We start from the raw sequence: 25,858 nt of genomic DNA on the forward strand, positions 1-25,858 counted from the left end.
GTAATGAAATGTACAATATAATAATCAAATCATGTAACATAGTTATTGAGGTTGAAAAGCGGTAAAATGCCCATTGGGTTCAACCTGTATTCTGTATTAAGCAGAGTTCATTATAATTTCTCTGTTGAAATAATGGGCCAGATGTATTAACCTGGAGAAGGGATAAAGAAGTGATAAAGCAGTGATAAGTGCAAGGTGATAATGCACAGTCAGTCAAATCCAATATGTAAATTGACAGGAGCCGATTGGTGCGTTTATCACCTTGCACTTATCACTGCTTTATAGTATAGTATAGGACGCCCGGCCTATAAGGACGCTGCAGTGACTAGTATATGAAGTGGCTAGTTATTAAGTGGCAGCTAATATCAATAGCAGTGTTATACCTGTGTTTCATTGGTTGCATCTTCAACTGATATTTGGAATTGACTCCTGTCTCTCCTTTTCACCAACAGGTAACTACAGCAGAGAGCTGATCACTGTGTTTTTTGCTAAAAGATATATTTGGTAACTACAGCAGAGAGCTGATCACTGTGTTTTTTGCTAAAAGATATATTTGGTAACTACAGCAGAGAGCTGATCACTGTGTTTTTTGCTAAAAGATATATTTGGTAACTACAGCAGAGAGCTGATCACTGTGTTTTTTGCTAAAAGATATATTTGGTAACTACAGCAGAGAGCTGATCACTGTGTTTTTTGCTAAAAGATATATTTGGTAACTACAGCAGAGAGCTGATCACTGTGTTTTTTGCTAAAAGATATATTTGGTAACTACAGCAGAGAGCTGATCACTGTGTTTTTTGCTAAAAGATATATTTGGTAAATTGTTAAGTGGATTAATATCTGTAGTCAGCAAAAACCTTGTGATTGACTGGGGCTTAGTGATCTCACAGTTGGTAGTTGATTATCACCTTTTGGTTGAGGGTTGCTGTGTGGGGGAGGGGGGTGTAATCACAAAGAGCATGTGTTTGTAGACTTACTTAACCAGTATAGTATAGGACGCCCGGCCTATAAGGACGCTGCAGTGACTAGTATATGAAGTGGCTAGTTATTAAGTGGCAGCTAATATCAATAGCAGTGTTATACCTGTGTTAAACCGAAGGTAAACAGAAGGCAAACAAACTTACAAATTAACACAAGGCCTGCATTACAACCTAAAAACTCTGGAACTTTATGTGGCCTCTCCTCGCCTCAAACATGAGAACACCAAGACCAGGCTTACAACCTCTCTGTCTGAGAACATCAAGTCTGTCCCTGGGCCTAACCATCAAGATGAACAGGGAACTGTGGGGGAAGAGCACCAGGACCGGGATCAGCAGGGACATCCCCATTGCGTCTGAGTATGCCCCCCTCATTCTCATACCCACCCTAACTAAGATCTGATCAAAATGTTATCCCACTCCGACTTCTGCCACTAGTTACCTGCTATTGTGTTTTTTATTTTTTTTTCTCTCCATTGCTCGCTTCCAACCCACCATGTGTTTTTCCTGTAATGTTTACCTCCACTGATTGCACACCTTTCCATCATGCCCTACATGCAGGGTACATACTATTACATAAGCATCAGTTTTCCCATATATGAACTTGGCCCTTGCATGGCTCACCTCCCACAGTGTAACCTTCAAAGTGCGCCCAACATGGCTGCCCCATATGGTACACTTGTGGATGGGATGAAAAATACATGGACCTTGTGGTTTTGTTGGAACCCTACTCTAAACTGTAGGACTCTGAAATCACCCCCATTTTGTGTCATCTCTTCTAGGGGTAGACTATTCCACCTGGGTAATCCTACGCTTAGCGCCCAGGGTGGCTGCTGCACTTGGTACCTATAAGGGTGGAATACACAACCCTTGGAAATTATTACCCAAAATGCCTTCACCAATCCTGCGTTATGCTTTCTGTGGACTTAAGATTTTTCTTTTATGTCTGTGTTGCTTGTCTATTGTTGTATTACTCAAATCCTCTGTATCATGTGCATTGTTTTTGATGTCTGTAAAGCGCCTTGAGTCCTGTTGGAGAAAGAGCGCTATATAAATAAAATTATTATTATTATTATTATTTATCACTTCCTTGTGCCTTCTCCAGGTTTAATACATCTGCACATTGTTTTATGTCTAGTTAACCACTGTAAATCATGTTCCTTCCAGATTATCAATGTCCATATTTTAAATGCTATAACCTTGGTTATCTTTTTTAGTCAGAAATGTATCCAATCTGTGTTTAAATGCATATACAGAGTCCGCCATTCACAGATATCCTTTTTATAATGTGGTGCCCAAAACTGAACACAATATTCCAGGTGCGGACGTACCAATGATTTGTACAGCGGCAGGATTACACTCTCGTCCCTTGTCTCAATTCCCCGTTTTATGCACGCTAGCACCTTACTTGCCTTCTTTGCTGCACTTTGACATTGTATATGGTTATTAAGCCTATTTTCTCTTACGTCCTAGAGGATGCTGGGGACTCCGTAAGGACCATGGGGATAGACGGGCTCCGCAGGAGACATGGGCACTAAGAAAGAACTTTAGGTATGGGTGTGTACTGGCTCCTCCCTCTATGCCCCTCCTCCAGACCTCAGTTTATTACTGTGCCCAGAGGAGACTGGGTGCATTACAGGGAGCTCTCCTGAGTTTTCCTGAAAAAGAAAGTATTTGTTAGGTTTTTTATTTTCAGGGGGGGAGAGAAACAGACCTACTTTAATGTTAGGCTCTGTTTCTTAGGCTACTAGACACCATTAGCTCCAGAGGGAACGGAACGCAGGTCTCACCCCGCAGTTCGTCCCAGAGCCGCGCCGCCGTCCTCCTTGCAGAGCCGGAAGATAGAAGCCGGGTGAGTATGTGAAGAAAGAAGACTTCAAAGGCGGCAGAAGACTTCAGATCTTTACTGAGGTAACGCACAGCGGTAGCGCTGTGCGCCATTGCTCCCACACAGCACACACAAACGGCAGTCACTGTAAGGGTGCAGGGCGGGCGCCCTGGGCAGCAATATGGACCTCCAAAGGTGGCAATAACCTTATATACAGGCTGGGCACTGTATATAAGAGAGATCCCCCGCCATGTTTTGAATTTTTAAGCGGGACCGAAGCCCACCGCTGAGGGGGCGGAGCTTGTTCCTCAGCACTCACCAGCGCCATTTTCTCAACAGCACACCGCTGAGAGGAAGCTCCCCGGACTCTCCCCTGCTTAACCACGGTGAAAGAGGGTTTTAAAGAAGGGGGGGGGGGCACATAATTTGGCACAAAATAGATATTACAGCGCTGTCTGGGTAAACATATAGTGTGTTTTTTCCTGGGTCATTAGCGCTGGGTGTGTGCTGGCATACTCTCTCTTTGTCTCTCCAAAGGGCCTTGTGGGGGAACTATCTTCAGATAAGAGGATGCCCTGAGTGTGTGGTGTGTCGGTACGCGTGTGTCGGCATGTCTGAGGTAGAAGGCTCTCCTAGGGAGGAGGTGGAACAAATGAGTGTGGTATCTCCGTCGACAACACCTGACTGGATGGATATGTGGAATGTTTTAAGTGCTAATGTGAATTTATTGCACAAAAGGTTGGACAAAGCTGAAGCCAGGGAACATGCAGGGAGTCAACCCCTGCCTGCCCCTATGTCGCAGGGACCTTCGGGGTCTCAAAAGCGCCCACTATCCAAAATAGTAGACACGGATTCTGACTCCAGTGTTGACTACGATGATGCAAAGTTACAGCCAAAATTGGCTAAAAGTATTCGATATATGATTATTGCAATAAAGGATGTACTGCATATCACTGATGACCCCTCTGTCCCTGACACGAGGGTACACATGTTTAAGGGAAAGAAAGCTGAGGCTTAACGAGTTAGGTGAAAAAGCTTGGGAATCTCCAGACAAGAAACTGCAGATTCCCAAAAGGGTTCTTATGGCGTATCCTTTCTCGGCTAAGGACAGGTAGCGCTGCCATCCCAAGATATGGCTACCCTCAGGGATCCTGCTGATCGCAAGCAGGAGGCTACCTTGAAGTCCATTTACACACATTCTGGTACTTTACTCAGACCGGCGATAGCGTCGGCTTGGGTTTGTAGCGCTGTAGCAGCGTGGACAGATACCTTATCGACGGACATTGATTCCCTGGATAAGAATACCATTTTATTAACCCTGGGTCATATTAAAGATGCTGTCTTATATATGAGAGATGGTCAAAGAGACATTGTCCTACTGGGTTCTAGAGTCAACGCTATGTCGATTTCTGCTAGACGAGTCCTATGGACCCGGCAATGGACAGGTGATGCCGACTCAAAGAGGCATATGGAGGTTTTACCTTACAGGGGTGAGGAATTGTTTGGGGAAGGTCTCTCGGACCTGGTCTCCACTGCTACGGCAGGTAAATCAAATTTTTTGCCTTATATTTCCTCACAGCCTAAGAAAGCACCACATTATCAAATGCAGTCCTTTCGGTCAAATAGAAACAAGAGAGTACGAGGATCGTCCTTTCTTGCCAGAGGTAAGGGCAGAGGAAAAAAACTGCAAACCACAGCTAGTTCCCAGGAGCAGAAGTCCTCCCCGGCCTCTACAAAATCCACCGCATGACGCTGGGGCTCCGCTGAGAGAGTCCGCCCCAGTGGGGGCGCGTCTTCGACTTTTCAGCCACATCTGGGTTCACTCACAGGTGGATCCCTGGGCAATAGAGATTGTTTCCCAGAGTTACAAGCTGGAGTTCGAAGAAGCGCCTCCTCGACGGTTTTTCAAATCGGCCCTACCAGCTTCTCCCCCAGAAAGGGAGATAGTCTTAAAGGCAATTCAAAAATTGTGTCTTCAGCAGGTGGTGGTCAAGGTTCCCCTGCTTCAACAAGGGAGGGGGTATTACTCAACCCTATTTGTAGTCCCGAAACCGGACGGTTCGGTCAGACCCATTTTAAATTTAAAATCCCTGAACCTATACTTGAAAAGGTTCAAGTTCAAGATGGAATCGCTCAGAGCGGTCATCGCCAGCCTAGAGGGGGGGGGGGGATTTTATGGTATCCCTGAACATAAAGGATGCATACCTTCATGTTAACATATATCCACCTCATCAGGCGTACCTGAGATTTGCGGTAGAAGATTGTCATTACCAATTTCAGACGTTGCCGTTCGGGCTTTCCACGGCCCCGAAGGTAATGGCGGAAATGATGGTGCTCCTGCGCAAGCAGGGTGTCACAATTATCCCGTACTTGGACGATCTCATAAAAGCGCGATCACGTGAGCAGTTGTTGAACAGCGTGTCACTTTCACTGAAGGTGTTACAGCAACACGGCTGGATTCTCAATATCCCGAAGTCACAGTTGGTTCCTACGACTCGTTTGACCTTCTTAGGCATGATTCTGGATACGGACTAGAAAAGGGTTTATCTTCCGATAGAGAAGGCCCAGGAACTCATGACTCTGGTCAGGGACCTATTGAAGCCAAAACACGTGTCGGTGCATCACTGCACTCGAGTCCTGGGAAAGATGGTGGCATCTTATGAGGCCATTCCTTTCGGCAGGTTCCATGCGAGGACCTTCCAATGGGACCTACTGGACAAGTGGTCCGGGTCGCATCTACAGATTCATCAGTTGATCACCCTGTCCACCAGGGCCAGGGTATATCTCCTGTGGTGGCTGCAGAGTGCTCACCTTCTAGAGGGTCGCAGATTCGGCATTCAGGACTGGGTTCTGGTGACCACGGACGCGAGCCTCCGAGGTTGGGGAGCAGTCACACAGGGAAGAAACTTCCAAGGTCTTTGGTCAAGTCAAGAGACTTGTCTTCACATCAACGTCCTGGAACTGAGGGCCATATACAACGCCCTTCGTCAAGCGGAGACTTTGCTTCGCGACCTACCGGTTCTGATCCAGTCAGACAACATCAGCGCAGTAGCTCATGTAAACCGCCAGGGCGGCACAAGGAGCAGAGTAGCAATGGCGGAAACCACCAGGATTCTTCGCTGGGCGGAAAATTATGTAGGCGCACTGTCAGCAGTGTTCATTCCGGGAGTGGACAACTGGGAAGCAGACTTCCTCAGCAGACACGATCTACGTCCAGGAGAGTGGATACTTCATCAGGAAGTCTTCGCACAGATTGCAAGTCAGTGGGGCCTGCCTCAGATAGACATGATGGCGTCCCGCCTAAACAAAAAACTACAGAGGTATTGCGCCAGGTCAAGAGACCCTCAGGCGGTGGCAGTGGACGCCCTAGTGACACTGTGGGTGTTCCAGTCGGTCTATGTGTTTCCTCCTCTTCCTCTCATCCCCGAGAAACAGGAGTACAGACAATTCTCATTGTTCCAGATTGGCCGCGAAGGGCCTGGTATCCGGATCTGCAGGAAATGCTCACAGAAGATCCGTGGCCTCTTCCTCTAAGACAGGACCTGTTACAACAGGGGCCCTGTCTGTGCCAAGACTTACCGCGGCTGCGTTTGACGGCATGGCGGTTGAACGCCGGATCCTAGCGGAAAAGTGCATTCCGGATGAGGTCATTCCTACTCTGATAAAGGCTAGGAAGGACGTGACAGCTAAACATTATCAGCGTATATGGCGAAAGTATGTTTCTTGGTGTGAGGCCAGGAATGCTCCTACGGAAGAATTCCATCTGGACCATTTCCTTCACTTCCTACAAACTGGAGTGAATTTGGGCCTAAAATTAGGCTCCATTAAGGTTCAGATTTCGGCCTATCCATTTTCTTTCAGAAGGAATTAGCTTCTCTCCCAGAAGTACAGACTTTTGTGAAGGGAGTGCTGCATATTCAGCCTCCTTTTGTACCTCCGGTGGCACCTTGGGACCTTAACGTGGTGTTGAGTTTCCTTAAGTCGCAATGGTTTGAACCACTTAAAACAGTGGAATTAAAATATCTCACTTGGAAAGTGGTCATGTTGTTAGCCTTGGCTTCGGCTAGGCGAGTGTCGGAATTGGCGGCTTTGTCTCATAAAAGCCCCTATCTGGTTTTCCATATGGATCGAGTGGAATTGCGGACCCGTCCTCAATTCTTGCCTAAGGTGGTTTCATCTTTTCATATGAACCAACCTATTGTGGTGCCGGTGGCTACACGAGACTTGGAGGATTCAGAGTCCCTTGATGTGGTCAGGGCTTTGAAAATTTACGTAGCCAGAACGGCTAGGGTCAGAAAAACAGAAGCACTGTTTGTCCTGTATGCTGCAAACAAGGTTGGCGCTCCTGCTTCAAAGCAGACTGCTGCTCGCTGGATCTGTAACACGATTCAGCAGGCTCATTCAACGGCTGGATTGCCGTTAACAAAATCGATTAAGGCCCATTCCACTAGGAAGGTGGGCTCTTCTTGGGCGGCTGCCCAAGGGGTCTCGGCATTGCAATTGTGCCGAGCTGCTACTTGGTCGGGTTCAAACACCTTTGCAAAGTTCTACAAGTTTGATACCCTGGCTGAGGAGGACCTCCTGTTTGCTCAGTCGGTGCTGCAGTCATCCGCACTCTCCCGCCCGTTTGGGAGCTTTGGTATAATCCCCATGGTCCTTACGGAGTCCCCAGCATCCTCTAGGACGTAAGAGAAAATAAGATTTTAAACCTACCAGTAAATCTTTTTCTCCTAGTCCGTAGAGGATGCTGGGCGCCCGTCCCAAGTGCGGACTACTTCTGCAAGACTTGTATATAGTTTTTGCTTACATAAGGGTTATGTTACAGTTTTCATCAGTCTCGGTCTGATGCTGTGTTGTTTCATACTGTTAACTGGTTCGTATATCTCTAGTTATACGGTGTGTATGGTGTGGGCTGGTATGTATCTTGCCCTTGGATTAACAAAATCCTTTCCTCGTACTGTCCGTCTCCTCTGGGCACAGTTTCTCTAACTGAGGTCTGGAGGAGGGGCATAGAGGGAGGAGCCAGTGCACACCCATACCTAAAGTTCTTTCTTAGTGCCCATGTCTCCTGCGGAGCCCGTCTATCCCCATGGTCCTTACGGTGTCCCCAGCATCCTCTACGGACTAGGAGAAAAAGATTTACCGGTAGGTTTAAAATCTTATTATCAATGAGTACCCCCAAATCTTTTTCCAATACTGTTACCCCTAGGTTTTCCCCATTTAATATGTAGGTTGCAAGTTTGTTTTTAGTCCCGAAATGCATAACTTTGCATTTTTCTATACTGAACCTCATTCTCCAATTAGACGCCCAGATTTCAAGTTTAGAGAAGTCATTCTATAGAGACTCCACATCTATTTCCGAATTAATTACCCTACACAGTTTAGTATCATCTGCAAAGATACATGTCTCTCATTATTATAGTGTTCATTCTAGCACCCTGCACCTGTCACAACTTGCACATTTCCTCTTTCCTGCCTAGGGTGTCAATCTGCGCTCTGGTGTTTCTAGCACACTCTGGTCTGTATCTCAGTGCTGAGATACAGACCAGAGTGTGCTAGAAGAACTACAGTAGAGTGATACCCCAGGCAGGAAAGAAAAACTGCACGGGCTGTGACAGTGCAGGGTGCTAGAATGAACACTATATATTATATTACTGGATAGAGAGATAAATAGAGGCGCTCATGACATCCTAACACCACAATTAACCAGGTTCAGTACAACCAAAGAGTCAGATGAATTAATAAAATGTATGTTTAATATTCACAAAGATCCAATAAAATCTTTTACCAATTGAAAAAACCAATGTATAAATATATTAATCAGAAATTTACTCATTAACCATGTGTATGTGAATGGACATATGTATTTTACTGGATTGTTACGATGAGTCCTGAATCAGATTAGCTTGCTGGAATAGCTGCTGTGAAATTCCAATGTAACAATATGTACCAGTTCAAATATAACAATATGTAGCAGTCCTTGAAGATGCTGTAGCTACAGCTATTGATACTTCATGTGAAAACACCGTTTGCTGCACGTGAAGAGAGCCAACTTCAATATAAATAACCAGCATAAAAAACATAAAAAATCAATTGTGTGTGATAGTTTTACCTCTCCATATGGGCTGGTAAACCCGAGCGTCCCCGGGTAAGTCCAAATTGTGCCCAAAGTTATTTGAGACCGGAGGATGAGTGACGTGTGTGCAAATGACCACGCTGATTTGCACTGAATATCCTGCAAACACTTCACCAACGGAGGACCGTGAGAGAATATGGAAAGGAGCAGGTGTGCGGTAATTAGATGGAAGCCGCCTCGTGAGTCCAGCTGAAAGATAGAAACTCTTCCTGGACCACCTGGACGTGCACCGTCCGCCGGTGGTCTACGGGAGGGAAGGTGATGTACGCTGGTCACAATCGCCGCTCGGAACTTGCGGCTTGATTCAGGATGCTGGCTGCTTGCCGTTAATGCCGGTGAGTGTCGGGCAGTAACGGTTGTATCCTGAGGTGTGCAGGTGATCACTGTTCAGGTGCAAGTTTTCCAGATAGTGGGAGGAAAAAAAAAATTTTTCCCCTATATTATATTACTGCCTCTCTTCACTAGTTTCCACATAGGCGCAATACTTTTGTGTTTCCTATGTCTGTAGACAACCTGCTCCTTATACTGCTGTTATTTGGCTAACCAGTACCTTTCATTATATTCCTCTAGTGCAGACCTGCCTAACCTGTGCCTCCCCAGCTATTGTGAAATTACACGGCCCAGCATGCTGCGCCACAGTTTTAGCACTCCCTAATAGCAAAACTGTGCCAGAGCATGCTGGGGCTTGTAGTTCACAACAGCTGGGGGAGCCACAGGTTGGCCAGGCCTGCTCAAGCGTTATCAGGGGCTCCTTATTGTTAATCACAGAGAACAATCTTTAGTTGTGGTACTAAACTATATAAATAACTGGTAATAAATAAAACTATTTTTCACAGAAGATGGTGTGTTACCTTTATGAGATGTTCTAGGGTTTCTTGGAGCTGAGCACGGCTGAGTGCTATCCCAGCAGAGCAGGACCTGGTCTGATCTACCATGCGGTGCTTCCCAGGTGGTGTCCCTGCTCGATCATCCTGGCTAGTGTGCTTTGGGGCTGCTTGCTGGAATACGTTGGGAGACCAGAGGACAGAAGCAGCGTCTGTGGTTGTTGGTGCACCAAACTGCGGAGCCTTAAATGACAAATAATTCCATTACCACATTCATTGAACCTCAAAGGCCTAATAAATGCACATATGTAACTAACCGGTTATTTTTGCAATTCAATTTTATTCCGTTAGAGATATTACCCCTACTGAATGTGCTCCAACCATCCACTTTCTCACTATTCATAGGCACTACATGAACAATTAATCGCCGGTCATTTTTTTTTTTTAAAGGTCATTGAAAGAATCCCACCGCCTGACCACACACAGGGGCAGATAGCACACACATAACCGGTTACTACAGTTAGAAAAGCTTGCTTGTTTTTTGTATGTACCTCTATGGGACGCAACCACAAACAAATGCAGGTTTCCTGTCTGAACAACTTGCATAATATCAGCATGAAACAGTGTTTCCATTGTAGTGAAAAAACGTATTTTCAACAGTTGAAGTATATCCAGAAGCGGCATGAACACAATTACTTAAAACCCATTATTTCAAGAATACAGCCATTACAACTTTAATCTCCACTTTAAAAACATTTTCTTAGATCGTGCTAACATCAAGCTGTGTATGTGTGGGGACGAAAAGACATTATCTTCTTTCATGGGGGGTCAGGGCGCACATTCACTTTACTGCTAAGTTCCTTGTACTCGCCCTACGGCAACTCCATGTTTCCTGATTCTTTTCACCAATTAGGTTTTAGGTCAGGTAAAGTAGTTTATATTTGCCCTTGGATAACGCACAGACTACACAACTGAGCAGCACTGCATACAAAACACAAACTGCTAACGTATAGAAATAAAAGTATGTAGTATGTAAATATACTTGGAAGTCAGACCGCCCCACCCAGACCACCAGTTTTTGATGAGAAGATCTGTTCTGCAGATGTGCATATTATAATATTTAAAAAAATACTTTTTAAACTATATTAAAATTAAAAAAAATTTAAAAATAGGAATTTAATACCTACTGGTAATTCCTTTTCTCGTAGTCCACAGGGAATACTGGGATGACATTAGTACTATGGGGTATAGATCGGGTCCATTGGAGCCTGGTCCATTAATGTGTGCTGGCTCCTCCCCCAGAATCAGTCTAGAAAACTGTGCCAGAGGAGACGGATATACTATGAAAGAAGAAAATATATTACGAAAGCGGTGAGGCAACGAACCAACACACAACATCAATAAAGGACAGCAGCGCTAACCAGAACAGAGGATAGCAACGCTAACTATAACAAAGGATAGCAACGCTAACCAAACAGGATCAGGGACAGCAACAGCAGACCCAATCAAGAAAACTTACAACCAGGTAAGCAGGAACACAAAGCACTGAGGCGGGCGACCAGTATCCCCTACGGACTACGAGAAAAGGAATTACCAGTAGGTATTAAATTCCTATGTTTTCTTACGTCCTAAGGGATACTGGGATGGCATTCGTACCATGGGGAGATCAGAAAGCTCCCAGAACGGGTGGGAGAGCGCCGAGACCCCTGCAAAACCGCCTGACCAAACTGAAGGTCATTTCTGGCCAAGGTGTCGAACCTATAGAACTTTACGAACGTGTTTGAATCAGACCAAGTAGCTCTATGACACAACTGTAAGGCTGAGCCGCCCAGGAAGAGCCCACCGACCTTGTGGAGTGGGCCTGAATAGAATTCGGCAGCGGCAATGCTGCCGAAGAATAGGCTTGCTGAATGGTCAACCTGAGCCAACGAGCAAGGGACTGCTTAAAAGCAGGACATCCCATCTTGGTAGCATCATAAAGGATAAAAAGCAAGTCAGACTTCCTGTGACGAGCTGTCTTCTTGACGTAAATCTTCAAAGCTCTCACAACGTCCAAGGACTTTGGAGCAACCAATGTGTCAGATAGTATCGGAACCACTATTGGTTGATTAATGTGAAAGGCAGATACCACTTTCGGCAAAAACTGCGGGCGATACCTGAGCTCCACCCTATCCTCTTGAAATATCAAATACGGGCTATTAGAGGATAAGGCCCCCAATTCTGACACGCGTCTTGCAGAGGCTACAGCCAGTAACATGACAGTCGTCCAAGATAGATATTTCAATTCCACCCTTTGCAAGGGTTCAAACCAGTCCGACTGGAGAAAGGTCAAGACCACATTGAGATCCCACGGAGCTGTGGGAGGGACAAACGGTGGTTGAATGCGAAGAACACCCTTCAGGAATGTCTGTACTTCCGGAAGTACCGCCAGCTGTTTCTGGAAGAAGATGGAGAGAGCCGAAATTTAACTTTGATGGAGCCCAACCGTAAGCCCATACCCACGCCTGCTTGCAGGAAGAGCAGAAAACGGCCAAGATGAAACTCCACAGGAGAATATTTTCTACCCTCACACAAAGAAACATATTTCTTCCAGATACGGTGGGAAATGCTTTGACGTGACCACCTTACGGGCCTGGACCATAGTTGAAGTAACATTGGAGGGAAGACCTTTTCTGGCTAGAATCTCCCTCTCCACGTCCAAGCCGTCAAACGTAGCCGCAGTAAGTCTGGATAGACGAACGGCCCTTGTTGAAGAAGGCCCTTGAGAAGCGGAGGAGGCCAGGGTTCCTCCAGAGACATGGTCAGGAGGTCTGTATACCAGGCCCGTCGAGGCCAATCCAAGGCAATTAGAATTGCCTGAACGCTTTCCCTTTTGAGTCTTTTTAGAACTCTGGGAACAAGAGGGATCGGAGGAAACAGGTACACAAACTTGTAAGTCCACGGTGCCGTCAGAGTGTACACTGCCGCAGCCTGCGGATCCCTCGTTCTGGAACAGTAACGATGGAGCTTCTTGTTGAGACGAGAAGCCATCAGGTCTATCTGCGGACAGCTCCCCCGGTGAATCAGTTGCTGAAACACCTGAGGGTGAATGCCCCATTCCCCCGGAAGGAGGTCGTGCCTGCTGAGGAAGTCCGCCTCCCAATTGTCTACGCCTTGAATGAATATGGCTGAGATGGCCCTTGCATTGGCTTTCGCCCAGAGGAGTATCTGTGACACCTCTCGCATTGCGGCCCAGCTTCTTGTTCCTCCCTGCTGGTTTATGTACGCCATGGCGTTGTCAGATTGTTCCTGAATGGCCTGATTTCGGAGAAGATAGGAGGCCTGCAGAAGAGCATTATAAATTGTCCTGAGTTCCAGGACGTTGATTGGCAGCGAAAATTCCACACTTGATCACCTTCCCTGAATCTGAGCCCCCTGGGTCACAGCCCCTCACCCGCAGAGGCTGGCATTCGTTGTCAGCAGGACCCAAGATTAGGTACTGAAGCGCCGACCCTCCACAAGGTGAGAGACCTGGAGCCACCATAACAGGGAGATCCGTGCCTTCGGCAACAGAGTTATACAGTGCTGCATCTGCAGTTGAGACCCTGACCATTTGTCCAGGAGATCCAGCTGGAACAGGCAGGCATGGAATCTGCCGTACTGGATTGCCTCGTGTGAGGCCACCATCTTGATCAGTAGGCAAATGCAAAGATGAATCAGGATCTTGCAAGGTCTGATCACCGAGCGGATGATAGCCTGGATTGTCAAGGCCTTGTCCATGGGGAGGAATACCTTCTGAGACACCGTGTCCAGTATCATTCCCAGGAACTGAATTCTCAGTGACAGTTCCAGGTAAGAAGTTTGGAAATTTAGGATCCACCCATGTTCTGTAAGAAGGCGAGTAGCCAAGTCGATGCTGTGTAGCAGACATTCCCTGGACACCGCCTTTATCAGGAGAACGTCCAAGTAGGGGACTATGTTGACTCCGATCTTGCGCAATTGCAGCATCATCTCCACCAGGACCTTTGTGAACACCCTTGGAGTTGTGGAGAGACCAAAGGGTGAGTCCTGAAACTGGAAGTGGTGGTCCAGTATAGCGAACCGGAGCTAAGCCTGATGAGGAGGCCATATTGGGATGTGCAGATATGCATCCTTGATATCCAGGGATACCAAGAACTCCCCCTCCTCCAGGTCAGAGACCACCGTCCTTAGGGATTCCATCTTGAACTTGAACATGCGTAGATGGTTCAGAGATTTGAGGTTCAAGATTGGCCGTACTGAACCGTCCGGCTTCGGTAATACAAATAGAAGAATAAAATCACCTGTTATGCACCGGATCAATAACCCCCGTTAGTAGTAGTTTTTGAATTGCGTCTTGCAAGGTAACCCTTGCTACAGGAGAAGCTGGTGAGAGGAGGTAGTGCTTGAAATTCCAATCGGTACACTTTCTCCCACACATGGGCAAAGTGTTGAAGGCGAGTACCCACCTGAAATTCGCCTTGCTGCTGGGAGCAACCGTCACACGGAGGGCTCAGTGGATGAGGATCCGGAGGCTTGGTCCAGAGATCCAGCAGCCGCTGGTTTACGGGACTTACCTCGATTTCCTCTGGCAGCATTTGAGGCACCTCTGGCTCTGCCTCTAAATCTGGCCACATAAAAAGGAGTGCAGAGAGGGCCCAGGGTAGGGACGTCTAGCAGGAGGCGCAGTAGACGGCAGATAGGTAAACTTACCCGCCGTTACTTAAGAAATACACTTGTTCAGTTCTTCCCCAAACAAGGGCTCTCATGTAAAAGGAAGATTCTCCACGCCTTTCTTGGAATCAGCATCCGCTGACCATTGTTGCAGCCACAGAGCCCTACAAGCCGAGACCGCCATCGCTGTGGCACGGCCATTGATGAGGCCTATTTCTTTAATTGCCTCACTCATACAATTTGCAGCATGCTGGATATGATGCAGTAGAGTCATGATCTCTTCCTGAGGTAGAGAGTCCAATCCCTCAATTATCAGACCATTTTACCATGGCCATTGTAATCCAGTCGCAAGCTATAGTGGGCCTTTGTGCTACGCCCACCGCTGTATAAATTGATTTGAGTGTAGTCTCAATTTTGCGGTCAGCTGGGTCTTTGAGAGAGATAGCCCCAGGTACAGGCAGCACAATCTTACGCGACAGCCTGGACACTGAAGTATCCATGCACGGAGGATTTTCTCATACTTTCCTATCCTCAGGTGGGAAAGGAAAAGAATTTAGTAACCGTTTGGGAGTTTAGAATTCTTTGTCAGGATTGACCCACGGCTCTTTAAAGAGGGAGTTTGATTCCTTGGAGATAGGAAATGTGGCAGAAGACTTTGGTTTCACATTAAAAAACAATTCTTCCTCAGGTTCTGTCTCCTTATCCGGTATGTTGAGGACTTCCCTAATAGAATAAATCAAAGCCTCAACACCCTGAGACAGAGTATTGTCACCTTCCACATCCACCTCCCCTTCATCCAGATCTGGCATGTCAGAGTCAGATTGGAGTACCTGTGGGCGCGTGCGTTTATGAGAGACTAACAGGGGGGCTGAGGAGACTGTGTGGTCAGCAGCCTTGAAGAAAACTTAGTGTTACATGAGGGACTTTCCCCCAGACATTCTGTTTTTCAGAAACACACAGAGTTCAGTGAAATAACACAGTGCAGTGACAAACACAGAAAGTGAAATAACACAATAACCCCAGACAGCCTGTACGGAGTGACACAGGGAGGATTGGAACCAGCATACAATACCTCAGGTAAAGCAGTGCTCTGCTGGGTATAATTCCGCAGCCAGGTGACCGCCGCGCCCTTATGCTGCCATGTTCACCGGGGACCCGCTTACCGGGACCCCGGTGTTAGCATGCACCGCGTCTTCGCCATCTGTTAGGGGTGGCGGCATGCTGCTGGCGTGTGCGTACACCCTGGGGGCACGTGAAACAGCACCTCAAGAGCTTAATGTCCTCTCAGCGGGGATACGAACCATTAACCGTATAGGATGTTGGTTCGGTCCCCCCCTCTAAGTCCCACGGCACAGGCAGACTGGTTGCCAACCAGTGCTGCCTGAAAATAATAAACAAAATGAAAGTTTTAAAGAAAACTCTCTGGAGCTCCAGATGAATGCACCCGGCTCTTTGGGCACATTTTTCTAAACACAGTCTGGTCGAGGGGCATAGAGGTGAGGAGCCAGCACACACTAATGATTTCTTAAAGTGCCAGGCCCCAATGGACCCGATCTATGCCCCATGGTACTAATGTCATCCCAGTATCCCCTAGGACGTTAGAGATAAAATATACGATATGGTAAGAACTTACCGTTGATAACGGTATTTCTCCTAAGTCCACAGGATAACATTGGGATATGAAGCGACAGTGGATTTGCACCAATCGGTCAAAGCTTTTCGGCCTCCCAGCATGCAACGGGCCCGTCCATATATCCCCACCTCCTGGCTCAGACAAATCAGTTGTTTTCCCAAATCTTAAGGCAGGAGCATCATAGCCCTAATCAGGCGAGAAGAACACACATGCACACCCTTCCGTACAAGAAGGAAGAGGTTAGTGAGTAAAAGGATCGTCAAATCAGGTGCGTCCGGGTGAGATCCCTGTTGATCCTGTGGACATAGGAGAAATACAGTTATCAACGGTAAGTTCTTATCATAACGTATATTTCTCCGGCAGGGTCCACAGGTTATCCACAGGATAACATTGGGATTTCCAAAAGCAATTTAGTGGTGGGGACGCGCTCCTGATTGGACAGGAGAATCAATTTGCCCGAATTCAGCGTCCTGAGAGGCAATGGTATCCAATGCATAATGTCTAATGAATGTGTTAATGGAAGATCATGTGGCTGTCTTACATATCTGTTCAGGCTGAAGCACCACGTTGTGCTGTCCATGATGGACCTACCTTACGAGTAAAGTGAGCAGAGACATTAGCCGGAACAGGGAGATCAGCGTGAGAACATGCTTCTGAAATAGTCATCCGAAGCCACCTCACCAGTGTCTGCTTATCAGCAGGCCATCCTCTCTTGAGAAATCTGTAGAGAATGAAGAGAGAATCTGTCTTTCTGATGGCACTGGTACAATCCACGTAGATCCTTAAGGCACGGACCTCGTCCAGCGATGCATCTCCTGCAGAAAGGCCCGATTCCTGGAAATTTCGTTAAGGTGAAATGTAGACACCACCTTGGGAAGATACCCAGATTTACTTCTGAGAACTGCTCTATCTGGATAAAAGATCAGAAATGGAGGACGACATAACAATGCCCCTAAATCTGGCACTCTTCTAGAGATGCCATGGCCAGTAGAAAGAGAACTTTAGCTGTCAACCATTTAAGATCCACTTTATTAAGTGGTTCAAATGGGGCAACTTAAGTTTAGTCCTAAAGGACCTTCAAGTCCCAAGGCACTGTAGGAGGAACAATAGGAGGTTGGATGCGCAGCATTCCCTGGAAAAAAGTACGCACATCCTGTAAGTTGGCAATTTTATTTTGGAACCATATAGTCAATGCTGACACTTGCACTCTCAAGGAAGCCATCTTCAAACCTTTATCCATTCCTGCCTGAAGGAATGCTAAGATCCTGGAAATTCTGAAATACCTAGGGTCCATTTTCCATTCACTGCACCAATGAATATAGGTTTGCCATATTCGGTGATAAATTTGAGCTGAGGAAGGTTTCCTTGATCTGAGCATTGTTTGAATTACCTGTTGTGAGAATCCTCTTGACTCCAGGATAGAGGTATCAAGAGCCAAGCCGTCAAAGACAGTCGATCCAGATGTCTGTGATAACAAGGACCCTGCGTCAGTAGATCTGGACGTTGAGGGAGCAGGAATGGAGCATCAATCGACATTCTCTGCAGATCTGTGTACCAATGTCTTCTGGGCCAAGCCGGAGCTATTAGTATCACGGCACCCTTTCCTTGCTTTATCTTTCTCACCACCCTGGGTAATAAGGTGATTGGAGGAAATATATAGGCCAGATGAAAGTCCCATCTCACCGACAGGGCATCCACAAAGATCGTTTTGGGATCCTTTGTTCTTGACCCATATGCGAGAACTTTGTTGTTCTGACGGGACGCCATGAGATCTATCTCTGGCAAACCCCACTTGTCGACCAGAGTCTGGAAGACCTCTGGGTGTAGAGCCCATTCGCTTGCCTGAATGGCACGTCGACTGAGAAAATCCGCTTCCCAGTTTAGGACTCCCGGAACAAACACTGCGGACAAGGCTGGATGATGAAGTTCTGCCCACTTTAGTGTGTGACTTACCTCCTTCATAGCGTTTTGGCTGCGAGTTCCTCCCTGATGGTTGAGGTATGCTACTGCCGTCGCATTGTCCGAGCGGATCTGAAATGGTTTTCCCCGAAGGATGTCCTTTGCCTGAATCAGTGCCATGTATATGGCCCGAAGTTCCAATATATTTATTGGCAGACAACCTTGTTCCTTGGTCCATTGCCCCTGGAAACAAAACCTTCCTGACACTGCTCCCCAGCGTTTCGCTGCAGGCAGGGCAGCTTTGTCAAAGGACCTTTGACAAAGCTGCCCTGCCTGCAGCGAAACGCGTCAGGAATTTCTCTGGGTCATCATCTGATTCATCTTTACTGCCTGTGTATATCCGGACCAAAACTGGACTTTGATTGGAGCAGAAAAATCGCGGTGACTAAAGCTTTGAAATCTACCAACTTTTCACCTTCATGAGGAGGATACCGTAATTTAATGAGGACCCCACAATTGGACACTTGAATTACATCAAAGATATCCAAGGGACTCCACCTCTAACGGTTCTGGTAAAGTTGTTTTGGTCAGACTGCGCTGTCAGTCCACTTTCACACAATTCACCCATCTGCATATCCAGTTTACCATATAGGAACGGACTACATCACTAAAGGCAGTTTAATTGAGACCCCCAGTTTTTAACTCATTCAATATATGAGCTTGGTATACATGTTTTTAATGTGGCTTAATTTGCCATTATATTAAATGTGAAGTTTTTTTATCACTCAATCCTTTATATGTGGTATTATTATATTAGCGCTGCTATTTTTTGTTTTCCTTTTCCCAGCCCTGGAGTCAGAATTTCCCAATCTGATAACCAGAAGGGTCTCCCTATGTCCAGATGGGATGTCTGTAGCCACCAAGCTAGCGACCTCCTTACTTCCACCGTAAGGACCATAGCCTGCTTTTTTATCATCTGATGAAACCCATTCCATTTGGCAAGGATCAGATACTGCAGAGGCCTCGAGTAGAACGGAGCATACTCGACCATGTCGAATGTTTTCACCATCAATCCCATCACACGTACTGCTACGTGAATGGATACCCTTTGACTGTGTAACAGCTCCTGAATCCTTGACTGAACTTTGGATATCTTGTTCAGAGGTAAAAATACTCTTTGAAGGCTTGAATCCAGTACAGCCCCCAAATGAGTAATCCGCTGTGACGGAACCAGAGACGATTTTGCCCAATTTATGAGCCACCCGTGCTTCTGCAGACACGTTATGGTCTATTGCAGATGACACAGGAGCAATTCCTGAGACTGTGCCAGGATTAAAAGATCGTCGAGGTATGGAAAAATTCTTATCCCCTGCTGGCGGAGATAAGCTGCCAATACCACCATAATTTTGGTAAATACTGTGAGCAGTAGCGGCTCTTGCCACGGGCAAGCAGTACTTTTGCCCGGGGCGCCGTTGTCCCGGGGCTCTGCCGCCGTGGCAAGAGCCGCTAATAACTAGGATGGCGGCGGCGGTGGGTTTGAAAAGGTCCTCTCCGTGAAGGGAATCTAGACGCGCAGTGAGGTAGCGTCTAGTTTCCCTTTGCGGAGAGGACCTTTCTGTGCAGTGCTATTGGAGAGACGTCATGACGTCTCTCCCATAGCTCAGAGGAGTGGCGCCGGAGACAGAGTGCAGTGGTCGGGAACAGGAACGGGGCTGGTAAGTATTTTACTAGGTGCACAGCTACTTTTGGGCACTACTAATGGAGGCACAGCTGCAGGGGGCACACTAAGGGGGGAACAACTACTGGGGCCACAATTAATGGGAGCACAGCTGCAGGGGGCACAACTACTGGAACCACAACTAATGGGGGCACAGCTACTAGGGGCACAGCTGCAGGGGGCACAACAGCTACTGGGGGCACAACAGCTACTGGGGGCACAACAGCTACTGGGGGCACAACAGCTACTGGGGGCACAACAGCTACTGGGGGCACAACAGCTACTGGGGGCACAACAGCTGCAGGGGGCATAACAGCTACTGGGGGCACAACAGCTGCAGGGGGCACAACGCTACAGGGGGCAAAACTACAGGGAGCCAAACTGACCACGCCCCTTTCCTATGAAGTCACGCCCCCATTTTTTTTACGCACGCCTTCGGCGCGCACTAACCCTATTTCGCCGTCTCGAGGGAGGGGCGCGAGGGGCTGCGCCAAAGGAAACTTTCGCCCTGGGCGCCACAAGGTCTAGAACCAGCCCTGACTCTGAGGGCTGTGGCTAACCCAAAAGGTAGGGCCTGGAACTGAAAATGCTGCTGGAGGATAGCGAACCTGAGATACCATTGATGGGACAGTGCTATAGGAACATGTAGGTAAGCATCCTGGATATCCAGGGATACCATATAATACTCTGGGCTCCATGGCTAAAATGAAGGAACGTAAAGTCTCCATATGAAACCGAGGTACCCAAATGTACTTGTTCAGCACTTTGAGATTGAGTATGGACCGGAATGACCCATTTGGCTTCTGAACTAGAAACAGGTTGGAGTAAAAACCCTGTCCTCGTTGTGCAGGAGGAACTGGAATGATTACCCCTGACTGAAGCAATTTCTGAACTGCCTCTTGCAAAGCCCTGGCATTTGGGCCTAACTCAGACCTGATCGCTCGCTAGGGTTTTTTTGCACTGCTGCGAACAGATAGCCGCCGCCCATAGGAGAGTGTATTTTCACTTTGCAAGTGTGTGAACGTGTGTGTAGCAGAGCTGTACGAACATATCTTGTGCAGTCTGTGAGTAGCCCAGGACTTACTCAGCCACTGCGAACACTTCAGCCTCTCTGGGACCGGAATTGACGTCAGAAACCCTCCCTGCAAACTCTTGGACACGCCTGCGTTTTTCCAAGCACTCCCAGAAAATGGTCAGTTACCACCCACGAATGGCTTCTTCCTGTCAATCTCCTTGCGATCGCCCGTGCGAATGGATTTTTTGCATAAACCCATCGCTGAGCGGCGATCCGCTTTGTACCTGTGCGACGCACCTGCGCATTGCGGTGCATACGCAGTTCTGACCTGATCGCTGCAAAAAACGCTAGCGAGTGATCAGGTCTGAATTACCCCCTTTGTCTCTACCCGAGACGGGCTGGTACAAAATAATCTTCAAGGAGGGTGTTTCTTGAAGGCAAATGCATAAACGAGAGATACCACTTCCTTCACCCAGGCATCTGTTGTAGGCTGCTGCCAGATCTGAGCAACCTGAAGAAGTCGGCCCCCCACCCTGGAATCCCTCAGGTGTAGGCCCACACCATCAGGCTGATGGCTTATTTTCTGTTTTACCAACTGGTCCTCTGGTAGCCCAATGCTTTTTAGTCTTACCAGACTTGTTGTATTGGGGCTGTTTGCCATCACTTTACCCTTTAGCTTTTCCTTGAGACCGAATGGGCAGAAAAGATGTAACTTTAGGTTTGAGTTTGTATGTAGAAGGAAACTTTACTTTCTTGGAGTCTGCTTCTGACTCCAAAATATCTGTTAATTCTTTACCAAAAAGAATATATCCAGAGAAAGGTAAAGACTCCAAAACCTTTTTAGATTCTGAATCAGCTTTCCATGTACGTAGCCAAACTGCTCTGCGAGCGGCTACTGTTGAAGCTGATGCCCTGAAGTCAATACTACCCATATCCAAAGCTGCTTCTTCCAAGAACATCGCAGCCTGTTTTATATGTGCCATATGGGATTTTTGCTCTCTAGATGCCATTGAAACATCTCCTTCCAATGCATCAGCCCAGGCAGCCACTGCTTTTGCCATCCAAGCTGAAGTCATGGCTGGTCTTATGACTGCCCCAGACAGGGAATTTTTTTATTTTTTTTAAAACCATCCACTCTCAAAACTGGGACATCATTTAATGATGTTGAAGGCAGAGGTAATGTAGATTTTCGCACTAATCGAAAAACATGCATATCTACTTTGGGGTCCACCTCCCTCTTTAAACAATCCCCAGCTGGAAGAGGATAATTGGAATTCCATTTCCTAGGAATTCTAAACTTCTTACTGGGCGTAGCCCAAGCCTCTTCCATGATTTCCGTCAGCTGATCAGACCCAGGAAACTCAGTCTTAACTGTTTTGGGGCATTTAAACACAGGTGCCTTGGATTTTAACACAGGCTCTGCTGATTCTTCTAAGGATAAAATGGCTTTCATTGCCTTAATTAACTCAGCTTTGTCCACTGAGCTGAGGCCTACCTCCTCCTCTTCGTATGCAGAACCAGAGCTTAATGAGCCTTCATCCTACGATGAATCCTCATCTGAAACATGTGTAGACTGTGAAGATGTAGATTTACTTACCGCTGGCTTTTCAGCCTGTTTCTTTTGAGAGGCTGCTGCTAGAAGTGAAAAACCGTAGGTTCGAAGCTGCATGTAAGGGTTAATCGTGTAACCTATTCCTGGTACAGAAGTTGGAATTGCACTTGTATCAGCCTTGTACTATTCAAGAGACCTTGGTGAAAGCTAAAACAATTTGCACACAAACCATCCTGAACCAGATCCTAAGAGGTTAACACAGCTTTGCAAGACAAACATGATATGAGTGTTGGTGTTGCTGCGAGTGTATCTTCCTCACCTTTGCCGCTCTTAGACATGATAAATAATCAACACTTACACAGTGTACTACACAATTTGTGACCCGTTAAAGTGACATACAATCCGACCCTACCCTGCTATACACCAGCACTGAGGATCGAAAAAGATAGAAAAAAAATGACAGAATTATAGTAAAGTCAGCAATCACACTAGCAGTCAGTCACATGTTATACATTAGTATAATAAGCAATATGAGCACATAATCAACTACAGATACATTTCAAGTATGTAGGAGAAACATATTACTGCATTATTTTATGAAAGTTTTAACCGTATTCAGACGCATAGCGAAAGAAACCACAGTAATATTATCAGACTCATATGCATTATGCACTTATCCAACTATTCATACTTAAAAGGTAGATAGAGACTTAGTGCTGTATAACCCAAACTCAGTAGAGTGGGATACAGGGAGAATCACCCCGCTTCCAGGATCGATCAATACATCTGCGAACGCTGAATGGATCCAGTCGCTATAAGTGTACACCGACACTCCGTGAACCTATAGTGAACACAGACGCCCAAGTGAACATTGACGCACCAGTCACACAGCCGCCTATGCTGCGACAGGGTCTCTTAGTACACAGCGTCTCAGACGGAAGCTGGAAAACCATTCATGGCGGGAGACTCAGAGAAAACTGGTCATGAACCAGGGGGAGGGGCGACCAGGAGAGCGTCTGACTCCGCACTGCTGACATCAATCCTGGGGATTGCGACCTCATACTACTCCTGGAGCCTATGATCTCTAAGGGCTAGCGCTGGTGCACCCGAGGTGGCAGCCGCATCAGCGACTGTTTAGTAATCTCCTCCCAAAGCAGTGCGGCTGTGTCCGTGTTCCCCCTCTAAGCGGAACTAATGCCTTACCTTCTCCCCGTGCTCCGGCCACAGCCTGGTAACATCTGCTGGACCTGCTAGCATATCCGACACAGACATCCACCGAAACAGCACTGTACTCGTAGGTAAGCGTTGTCGCGGCCCGGCGGAGAGTTGTTGGAGTTTCTCTTTCTAAGGTACGTATAAGACGCTTTTTAGAAAGATCACTCAAAAAAAAAAAAATAGTAAGACTATAAAAATAAAATAAGAAAGCTTATGGCTGCCAAAAAGCAGCAGCCCATTGACCATGGTCCGGCTCCTTCCACTTTAAACAAAAAAACTGATTTGTCTGAGCCAAAAGGCGGGGATAGATGGATTGGCCCGTTGCATGCTGGGAGGCCGAAAAGCTTTGACGATTGGTGCAAATCCGCTGTCGCTTCATCATATCCCAATGTTATCCTGTGGACCCTGCCAGAGAAATAATGTTAGGAAAGGTTTTGAAAGGAAAAAGTCAATTAAATGGTTACATTTTTAACAGTTGATAAATTGGAAGAATCCTACCGATAAACTGAGGTGGGAAATAGATGGAAACACACACACTGACACAGCTTTCAGAATAACTCCCACCTATCATTGTCAATAGACAATAATGAGGATATTTTGGTGAAGCGAGGATTCGTGAACAGATCACAGCTATATCTCTGCATGCGGCTGCTCTATTTGTGGTCTGCAGACATCATTTTCTAGACATGATTAGTCCCAGCAGGCTCGGTGTTATCTCTACAGTATTTCATAACGTGCTAACACGCAGACTGCCAGCGGCCCCGGTCTGCTTGCCAGAGCTGCCCATATCCAGTACTTGTTATCAATATATAGACAATACTTACAGCTACCACCTTGGATAAACTCAAGGGTTGGGCAAATGTTTCAGTTTCTTTCTTTTCATGAACATTCTATAGAAACAAAAAGATGGATAAAAAAAAAAAAAAAGTGTTTACATAGAGATTATGTGAGTAACATATTGTGCCACATAACCTGGATACAGCTGCATGCACAATTATTACCTTCTACGTAAAATGGGCCTAATTCAGCGTGGGTTGTAGTTGTGTGAAAAATCGCACAACTACAACGCTTTATACTAGCATGCGGGGAGATGCCCAGCACAGGTCAAGTCTGCCCCGCATGCTGGGCCCTCCCACCCCCCTCCTCCCCCACTAAAATGTGAATGCATGTTAAGGGAAGCCCTCTGCCTGCACAGTCTAGCTGCCATGTTTAGGTTTGCAGTGGCTGTGTGTTACATCATGCAGCCGCCGCCACGGCCCACCCTCTAGACGGTGCGGACAAGACTACGTTGTACGGACCGTGCCCCCCCCCCCAAAATATGTCATGTCGACGCACCCTCCCGCCCCATGAACGCCTCTGCCAGTCAATCCTAGTAATGTCCCATATAATGCCACTGTCTAAATGTATGTATGCATGTATACCCATTTGTATCGCTGGTGATTACAGGCAACACTACAAATATACTTTATTTAATTCTCAAGTGTCTGCTTGCATGCTAGCTATCGCCTATATATTTGCCCAGATCTGTGACTTTGTGACTCATTTGCTAACGCTGGGCGGAGTCACAACGCTGGGCGGAGTCAAGTCACAGATCTGCCCAAATATATAGGAGAGACTAGGAAAACACACTGGCCAAATATATAGGAGAAAATAGGAGAACATTTAACAGTACATGGTGATAACAGTACATACATAGTGAGCGCAGGAGAGAGAGCAGCAGCAGGTTAAAGCTCCGTATAAGCACCACCCCCAGCCGCCAGCTATTGGACACATGTTAAAGCTCCGTACAAGCACCGCCCCCAGCCGCCAGCTATTGGACACATGTTAAAGCTCCATACAAGCACCGCCCCCAGCCGCCAGCTATTGGACACATGGCTGAGGAGTGCGCTGTGATTGGCCGCCAATGCAACCAGCACCTGGGTCCCCGCTCACACAGGGAGACGCTGGCGGACACTACAATGCCAGGCGCCGGAGACTGCAGTAAGATGCCTGTGCGCTCCGTCCCCTGGCAGTGAGCCCCGCTTCCTACCCGCCCTCACCCCGCATCCCCGCTATATGTAGGGAGTTGGGGATGCTCTGTACCACGGGGGCAGCAGAAGTAGCTACATCCCATCACACCCACGGGTGGCCAATCACAGCGCACCCTTCAGCATGTGTCCAATGGCTGGCGCATGGAGGCGGTGCTTGTATGTCGCGTTAACATGCTGCTGCTGCCTTTCCTGCGCTCACTATGTATGTACTGTTATCACAATGTACTGTTATGTGTTCTCCTATTCTCTCCTATATATTTGGCCAGTGTGTACTCCTATTCTCTCCTATATATGTGGCCAGTGTGTTCTCCTATTCTCTCCTATATATTTGGCCAGTGTGTACTCCTATTCTCTCCTATAT

At 47.0% G+C, this 25,858-nt stretch overlaps 1 protein-coding gene across 2 annotated transcripts in view; it reads right to left on the minus strand.

Moving 5' to 3' along the window:
- DCP1A (decapping mRNA 1A) overlaps positions 1–25,858 on the minus strand; it is a 233,182-nt gene that overhangs the window by 5,741 nt on the left and 201,583 nt on the right. For both annotated transcript variants that reach the window (XM_063940808.1, XM_063940807.1), the window contains 2 exons: positions 24,292–24,357; positions 9,793–10,008 (listed from right to left, as the gene is read on the minus strand). In XM_063940808.1, the coding sequence (XP_063796878.1) occupies positions 9,793–10,008; positions 24,292–24,357 (282 nt within the window). The remainder of the gene's footprint in view (positions 1–9,792; positions 10,009–24,291; positions 24,358–25,858) is intronic.

Source organism: Pseudophryne corroboree, chromosome 9 (genome assembly GCF_028390025.1).
Source record: "Pseudophryne corroboree isolate aPseCor3 chromosome 9, aPseCor3.hap2, whole genome shotgun sequence".
NCBI lineage: Eukaryota > Metazoa > Chordata > Amphibia > Anura > Myobatrachidae > Pseudophryne > Pseudophryne corroboree.